General features: G+C 46.6%; 1 protein-coding gene across 1 annotated transcript in view; it reads right to left on the reverse strand.

Moving 5' to 3' along the window:
* The window catches only part of LOC134449080 (voltage-dependent calcium channel gamma-2 subunit-like), a 125,426-nt gene extending 119,043 nt beyond the window's left edge, over positions 1 to 6,383 (reverse strand). The window contains exon 1 of the mRNA XM_063198857.1: positions 6,164 to 6,383. Within this exon, the coding sequence (XP_063054927.1) occupies positions 6,164 to 6,374 (211 nt within the window). The 5' untranslated portion in view covers positions 6,375 to 6,383. The remainder of the gene's footprint in view (positions 1 to 6,163) is intronic.
* Positions 6,384 to 9,112: the final 2,729 nt, after the last annotated feature.

The following is a 9,112-nucleotide window of genomic DNA, read 5'->3' on the forward strand; positions in this document are numbered from 1 at the left end:
ATGTGGTTAGGCTGACAGCTGGGAAACTTTATCGTTTTCTCCACGGAGGAGGGGCCACGAGGCGGGGCGAGGAAACAAGCACAAGTGGAGGATGCAAGGTCGCATATTGGAATGCACCCAAGATGTTTTTCTGCTTGAATCGGAGTAGTGAGTCAATAGGGAAGGCTTAGCACTGTGACTGCATTGCATACACTGTAAAACATTTCAGCCAGTTAAATGTTAAAAAAAGTCAACTCGACTTGAGAAAGCCTCCAATTGAGTTAAGCCTTACAAACTTACAAATTTAAGGCAGCAGGGCAACTTTAACCTTCTTGCAATGTTTTACAGTGGACAGAGCCAAGCAGGATAGCGAAAATGTCTTGTACTGTATGTGGGTCTAAAGGTGCCGGTATGTTTGCTGCGAGCTGTAAATTACGGGCGTCACCGTGAGCTACCGACAGCACATGCTTGCTTCAAAAGCAGTTGACCAAGACGCAAAATACTGGCGGTATCATACAGGGGGCAGAGAGCACGCAGCATTGGGATGCGGAAATTGGGAACACAGATGGCGAATCATGAATCATGCACGCGCTCGCGTATTTTGCAGCAAGCATACCGGCACCTTAATACTTTTTTGGGGGGTTCAGACGTCAGGTGGCGCAACGGCATCTTATTACCATAAATGAATAAACATACAGTGGTTAATATGCTGCAATGAATATGCTTCTTAGATAGTCCACGAAAATCAAACAAACAAAAATAGTGGCACTGGCTGCCGTTGATCCACCCTGATGTGCGCTACTGCTGAAACGTCACTGACTCACGTACGAGGAGCCAGTTTCAGACAAAATGCCAGGCTTGTGTTTTGGTCCCCGTCCAGCTCTGAGCTTGCCACGCTACCTTTAGCGCTTAACCTGTTACCTCTTATCACCAGTGACACACCATTAGCACTGTGCTAGCATTGCTTGTCTTCTCACAACCGGGTTAGCTTTTGGTTAGATTTGTGTGGGAGAGTAAATGTGGTTAGAGGTTAGGCGGTTAGTTCAGATGGATAGTAAGTGATAGAAGGGGGAAAACAGGGAGCAGAAACCAAGGGATACATACGGGTACCCTGTAAAAACATTGAAAGCCAGTTAGAGGTAAAAAGAAAAGCTGCCTGAAGCTTGTAATTTAACTCAACTTGAGGCTTAACTCGATTCGAGGCTTTCTCAAGTTGAGCTAACTTACAAAGTTAAGGCAGCAAGGCAACTTCGTTTTGTACGTTTTACTGACTGCAATGTGTCACAGTGTAGAACCTCAAAGACTGACTAACAAAACATTATGTTTTGTTTACTCCCATAGACTTGCGTTGCTACGCTTAATTTGGCCATACTATTAAACTAGGCAATGCAACAACAAAGACGAAAAAATCCTATGTATTATATTGTACTGGGACATAACCACATATGAGCAATTTCTTGAAATTAGGTGGGCTGTTCCTGGTTAGGTATGCACAGAGCACGTACATAATATTTCATGTTAGCGCATGCACAGTAGATAGTGTAACAGTGTCACTGTGAAATAAAGAATGATGCAGGCTAGTTGCTGAAACTGTAGTTGAAATCGCAAGCCTCAATAGATGCTAGACACACACACACACACACACACACACACACACACACACACACACACACACACACACACACACACACACACACACACACACACACACACACAGTCGTTTGTGTGTGTGTGCACTCATTCAAACAGTGTTGTGCTCATATACCGTGACAAGCACACACACATGCACACACACAGCAAATCCATCAATCAATATCCCTGGCATCTGGTAGCACAGTGTGTGTGTGTGTGTGTGTGTGTGTGTGTGTGTGTGTGTGTGTGTGTGTGTGTGTGTGTGTGTGTGTGTGAGAGAGAGAGAGAGAGAGAGAGAGAGAGAGTTAGAGAGAGAGAGAGAGAGAGAGAGAGAGAGAGAGAGAGAGAGAGAGAGAGAGAATGAAAGGAAGAGAGACAGAGAAATGGGAGAAAGAGGGGTGGTTGGGTATGTAGAAGGAGAGAGATACTGAGGGAGGGATACAGAAAAGCGAGAGAAAGGATGGGGGTTGTATGGAGAGAGAGAGAGAAAAAAAGGAGAGAGAGAGAGAGAGAGAGAGAGAGAGAGAGAGAGAGAGAGAGAGAGAGAGAGAGAGAGAGAGAGAAAGAGAGAGAGAGAGATGAGTAAGACAAATGCCACCTTGCTCTTGGATGCAACACAAACTGCCAACTGGCTAGACCATTCCATGTCATCTCTCTCTCTCTCTCTCTCTCTCTCTCTCTCTCTCTCTCTCTCTCTCTCTCTCCATACAACCCCCATCCTTTCTCTCGCTTTTCTGTATCCCTCCCTCAGTATCTCTCTCCTTCTACATACCCAACCACCCTTCTTTCTCCCATTTCTCTGTCTCTCTTCCTTTCATTCTCTCTCTCTCTCTCTCTCTCTCTCTCTCTCTCTCTCTCTCTCTCTCTCTCTCTCCACCTCTCATTAGCACTGAGTCAATCGGGCTCCTCTGGTGGGATGTAAAGTATCTGCACTCGTGTGAGCACACACAGACAAACCCAAACACACTCTCATGGCTGATCACACAAGCCTGTTTTGTTACAATCTGACAGACAGACAGACAGACAAACACACCACAAAAGCACAGACACACACACAGACACAGACACACACACACCAAAAGCTCACGCACACGCACATGCACACGCACACACACAAACACACACACACATTGTACATCATTTTTTAGCATGCGTAGGTACGCTCAAACATGTGCAGGCACACACACACACATACACACACACATACATACACACACACACACACACACACACATACAACCCTCCCCTACACACACACACACACACACACACACACACACACACACACACACACACACACACACACACACACACACACACACACACACACACACACACACAGGCAGGACTGGTCAATGGGTTGCGTGCCACATCGCTGGGGCGGGCTCTGCTTCTGCCCCTGTTGGCTGTTGACTGGCTTGTTTTTCGAACGCGGGCAATCGATTGACCACCATGAGGGGCCCTGCTAGTCTGTGGTGGTGGCCAGGGCTGGTGCTGAACTGGGGGAGAAATAGGGCACGGGCACTTTTGTCCGCTTTTGAAAGCCCCCCCCCTCAAGATTAGCGGTGCAGAACTGACTCACTGACTGACTTTTTAATTTTTTTTAACTTTTCTGAAAATTAGGGGTTGTTGAAAAAGGTAGGTCTGCACACTGCCGATCAGCTCCAAAAATAAACTTTATTATTTAAAAAGCAATGTTTCGATCACGCTGGGTCTTCATCAGGCACTTTTGATTTTTTTTTTAACCTTTCTGAAAATTAGGGGCCCACGAGGGTGCGGGGCCCACCAGGAAATGCCTGTTATGCCAGATGGCCAACCCAGCCCTGGAGGTGGCCGTTATCGAGACCGAACAGGAAGGGCAGCCTGCTTGTCTGTTTGTCAGGGAAGCCTACAGAGTGGGGACAAAAGGGGTCTGTTGTCACAGGCCCAGGGAGAGAGGGGCTCCTCATTACATTGGGTCCTCATTACATTGGATGGGGGGCCCTTTCAGCTGACTTTGTCCTGGTCCCAGCAAAAGCTGTCAGCGGCCCTGTCTGGTGGTGGTGGCCGTATCGAGACAGGAAGGGGATGCCGAGCGACTGGTGCCACTGCCACCCAGGTTACATAACTGTCAACCACTGTCTGCAAAGGTGACAAAGATCAGGGGGCTCTACCTTTGACCCACTTGTACACTGTGTAGTGAGTTTTGTCATGTGCGTGTCTGTCTGTGTGTGTGTGTGTGTGTGTGTGTGTGTGTGTGTGTGTGTGTGTGTGTGTGTGTGTGTGTGTGTGTGTGTGTGTGTGTGTGTGTGTGTGTGTGTGTGTGTGCGTGTGTGTGTCTGGATGGGGAGCACGTGCATGCCTTGCCTGTACCCGAATGAATACATGCTTGACAGAGATTTTTTTTTCTATGCTTGTCCAACTGGCTGTACCGTGTGTACTGTATTGTATGTGTGTGTGGTGTGTCAGCATAGGTCTAGCAAACACCACATGAGGACACCGAGGGCTTGGAGTCACCGAAGGACACATACACACTCTCTCAAACACACACACACACGCACGCATACACACACACGCACGCATGCACACACACACACACCGTCTAGCACTATACTATTCTAGTCACAGGTCAGTCCACTCACTAACTGTATACAGCACACAGAGCTGATTGCATGAAGAGCTACTGGCTACTGTCATCTACCCCAGAGCACACAGGATGGCTGCCACTAAAAGCAGAGTGAAGAAAGAAAGAAAGAAAGAAAGAAAGAAAGAAAGAAAGAAAGAAAGAAAGAAAGAAAGAAAGAAAGAAAGAAAGAAAGAAAGAAAGAAAGAAAGAAAGAAAGAAAGAAAGAAAGACCAAGATATACTAACCAGTGTTCAACCCATCAAACACAACCACCAACAAACACACAATCAACAGAATACTAAACAAATGAACGAAGGGACGAAGAAACGAACAAGCACACGAATGAAAGAAAGAAATCTCAAACCAACGAACCAATCTCCAAAAGACAAAAAACACAACGAATAGAGCTACTCTTAACAGAAAAAAGACCTAATGAATGAATGAAGGAATGAATGAATGAGAAAAGAGTTAGATTGAAGTAAGAGCCAGAGGGAAAAACTGTTTGACAAGTAGATTAACAAAGTGTTTTACAGACACTCTCGACAGATCAGGAGAAAACAACCAGCCTTCTCCAAGCATTACAGAAATGGGCCTATTACCATTTAACTGCCACTTATTTTCAAGGTGTATCAGCTTGCTCAGTCTGTCGCACACGCACACGCACACGCACACGCACATTCTCTCTCTCTCTCTCTCTCTCTCTCTCTCTCTCTCTCTCTCTCTCTCTCTCTCTCTCTCACACACACACACACACACACACACACACACACACACACACACACACACACACACACACACACTAGTTGCTGCGTCTGTCTGTGCCTGTGTCCTCCTCTTGATGAAAGGCATTTTCCAAGAAGTGCCGGGCGGGAATGAGAGACGGAAAAAAAACAAAAAACAGGACCTCTACCGCTGTGAAAATTAAATGACAATCTGTTTGACAAAGAACATCACAACACGAATCACAGCCCCAAGTGCTGCCATCCACACACACACACACGCACACACACACTCGGAAAGAAAGAAACACACACACACACACACACACACACACACATCCCTCCAGTCCTTCACAGGACACACACATGCACATAGAGAGAGAGAGAGAGAGAGAGAGAGAGAGAGAGAGAGAGAGAGAGAGAGAGAGAGAGAGAGAGAGAGAGAGAGAGAGAGAGAGAGAGAGAGAACACCATATTCACACAAACTCCAGTCCTTAGCTGAAAAGGAGAAGAATGGACAACAACATTTCATTGTTTCATTGACTAAGCCATGTACTGTACATGCCATTCCAAAAATCTGGTCCACACACCACAGGGCAACCATCCCTTGCTTGACCCCGAGTGTTAAGGCATTTGGGGACAGCCAGAGGGACCCCGTCCCTTTGGCCTTGTGGAGCCTGTTCTCCTGCCAATCTCTCTCTCTCTCTCTCTCTCTCTCTCTCTCTCTCTCTCTCTCTCTCTCTCTCTCTCTCTCTCTCTCTCTCTCTCTCTCTCTCTCTCAGGGCCTACAGACCTCTTTTGTGGCTAGAAGTCAACGGCAACTTGCGGGGCACCATACACTAGTAGCATCTCGCCACCTGCACTTTGACCACACTTTGAGGCAAACGTCTTCAGAGAAAAATAATCATGCAAGTATCAACAAAGGCACACCATGTGGACATTCAAAAATGACGCTTGACCCTGAAGCAAGGCCAATTGTTGTCGATTGTCATTTATTTTCAACCAGTGAGGGCCAGAAGGTGCATCTGATAAGCTGCAGGTTAAGTTACCATGGAAGACCAGTTTTACCAACAGAAGGAAGACATGATATCAGTTCATCAGTAATCAGTTTATGTGACCCAGCCTACTGAAGAGTTTCTCTGTAGGCCTACAGTAAGAGTTTCTTCTAGTCGGTTTGGTTTCAGACAGACAGTAGGCTATAACACGTAGTGGATGACGTCTTTCTTACCTTCCAGACAACAAGTCCGCCACAGCCCCGAATGGGTCATGACCTCCTCGTTCTTTTTGCTCGTCTCGTTCTCGTTGTTGCTCTTGATCTTGCACACGCCGCGAGAGTAGAGCCAGTAGTCCGTGCCCACCGCGATGGTCATGAGGCTGAACGCTGCGAAGGCGCCAACCGTGGTCAGCAGCATCTGAACCCCGCGGTCAAACAGACCCATATTTCCGCATTCCAAGAAAGGGGATCCCCCTTTCCTCTTGATGTATAGGAAATAAATAGTTGTGAATTTCAGAGCACCAAAGCGAGTGAAAAAAATGGGCCAGGTAGGTTCAGGTCTTTCGGGATCGGATGTGGGGTTGGAGTTGGAGACGACAAGCAGGAGGGCACGTGTTAAGAATGTTATGGTTATGGTTGTTTCTTTTATTTTACTTCAGAAGGGCAATGAACATACAGGGGGACATGAAGACATGCATGTAGATGTTGCTTGAGGGGTGTCGGGGGAAGGTGATTATGAGGTAAATTTTGGCTAAGACTTTTCTCTCCTTAATCCAAACGGCGAGGTGCCACAAAAGTATATCTACTTCTGCGACATAGCACTGCCCGTTGTAAAGGCTACACCATGGTTCATAGAATGCAACAACCAACAGTTTTTGCCGATGAAAATATATCTAGTTACAGGGTGCACCTGCTTCGGTAAACAACTGTTGCTGTCTACAAACCCGTAATATAATCTAACCAAATCAACACACTAAATCCTACGTTGTAGGGCTATTTGTAAAACGTAGAAATAGAAAGTATAGAGAGGAGACATTTCCCCATCTCGTTTCCATGAAGATATTAGCACGTGTCTAACGGCATCCTGCATGAGGCTAAATGGCTGGCGCGCGTGCTCTGTGTTCTGCGTAGCGCGTTAATTCCACACAGAGAACAGCTTTATGGGGACATGTACCAGGGTTTAGAGTGCCCCTATGATTCTCACCCTTTCCTAGACACACTTGAGAACTAAGCACTTCGTAAAGCTACGTGAGTAACTGGTAGGCTGCATGCCATAGAGTCATGACGGAGACATTAATTGTCATGCTATACAGGCAGCGCTCTAACTGAACTGATTTAGCCGATGCATGCCTACCTCTCTCTAAACATACATTTATCCAAGCAGAAAGGAGTCACGGCGAAAAAAGGCAGAGGATGGGAAACAAGAAGGGGTTGGTGGTGAGGATGTAGGCTAGTTAAAACAAAGCAAACAATTTGTGGGGGGAAACAGATGTTAAGGTGGCAATGACGAGATGATTAAACAAACACATGAACACGCAAATGATGAAATTTCCAAGGGGCTAACATACTTCTGCACACCATCACAAGACTAAAGAAATAATGAAGCCATTTGATGAAAAATACCACCAACAAAAACCCCAAAGCCAAACGAATGGGTCAAATTAAAATGATGGAGGGGAAATGACTAAAAGAAAACAACCGCTAGTTTTCCTTTTTCCTAAAATTTTGATCTCCAGTTTCCATAAGGGGCCCCTAGACGGTGAGCGGCTTCCACGAAACAGGAGGAAAATATGGTAAAAGAAGTACCGACGTTGAAGATCCGTGGAGAGCGCCTCGCTTCCAGCAGCAAGGCAAGCCGACCATCACTCGTCATAGAGGCGGGCAGCAGAAGAGATGGGGGTAGCAGTGTTGAAGGGGGTGCCGCCGAAACCGCTCCTAGACCGGCTATCCAAATCCTCCTCGGCGGCGGTTATATCACACACCCACAGGCGGAACCAAAAACAGAGCCGACACGCATGCATAGCCCTTGCGCCATTTGGGGGGAAAACACACAGCGGCAAAACGAAAAAAGAGCGAAAAAAACAACCGAATAAAATCACTATACAGACGAGAGGACCAAATCATAAATGGCCAAAAAAACAAATCATACCATCGCACCAATCCTTTTGCACTTCACGTCTCCCCATCCTTCTGCACGCTGTGGTAAGTGCAAAGATGTGAGAGGAGGGGGTAGGTGCTTGGCTCGGAGGGGAGAAAGAGGGAGCGAGAGAGAAAGAGAGAGGGAGAGAGAGCGCGTGCGAAGGCGCGCGCGACAGAGAGATAGGCTTTCGAAAATCTCCACAGCTTTCACCCCAGCAAAGTAGGAAGGTTATCCCACTGGAGACTGCAGACCGTCAAATTACGAATAAGGCTACACGACCAAATGCGACGTTTCATAGCGCCGTGATCTATTGCCAACACAGAGGCCATTGTTTCGACCACAAAACCCTGTCATGACGCTCCACCAGAGAGTGCTTGTTGCTGGTGCTTGGAGCCGCAACGCATCAGAAATTGTAGTTCCCGGAACACGATGATTTTTAGTCTGAGGGAAATGCATGGAGGGGTTTGATGGATAGAGGATGCCGTTTATATATTTGGCTTTTACAAAATGCTCCCAAACAAATAGTAGACTGAGTGTGCAGAACGTTGTGATCAAAGACCCAATATAGCTTTCTGGGACCATGGGCAGTTTTAGTTTTCAAATGCCACTGTTTAAATGGGTCGTTCCATTTCACCTGTTAACTTCAGTCAAATTATAACTCGTTTATATTTGTGCAAAACTTTACAAAACAGTAGACTAATTTAGCCCAAATTATAGAACAATAAAGCTTTTAAAAGACGTTTGTTTCCTTTACAAACATAAAGCTACAACAGCAAGACCTTAACCACAACTAAATAGGCCGAAATCGCTGTGTTTGTACATCTATGCATAATTTGTGGTCCAGGCTAAATGTAGTGTAAGTGCCTCGGTGGTGCTGAAACGGACAGCTCCCCGAGGTTCCCCTTTCCACCGCCAAAAATCCTACTAAAGCGGCTGTCGCCCCCTGGTGGTTACCGTTCAAAGAACCATGTTGGCAGTTCAACACCGACAGATTTCCGCCAATTCTGGGACAGAGAGCTGCTTCACTACCACGTAGGCTGCTC

Source organism: Engraulis encrasicolus, chromosome 1 (assembly GCF_034702125.1).
Source record: "Engraulis encrasicolus isolate BLACKSEA-1 chromosome 1, IST_EnEncr_1.0, whole genome shotgun sequence".
NCBI lineage: Eukaryota > Metazoa > Chordata > Actinopteri > Clupeiformes > Engraulidae > Engraulis > Engraulis encrasicolus.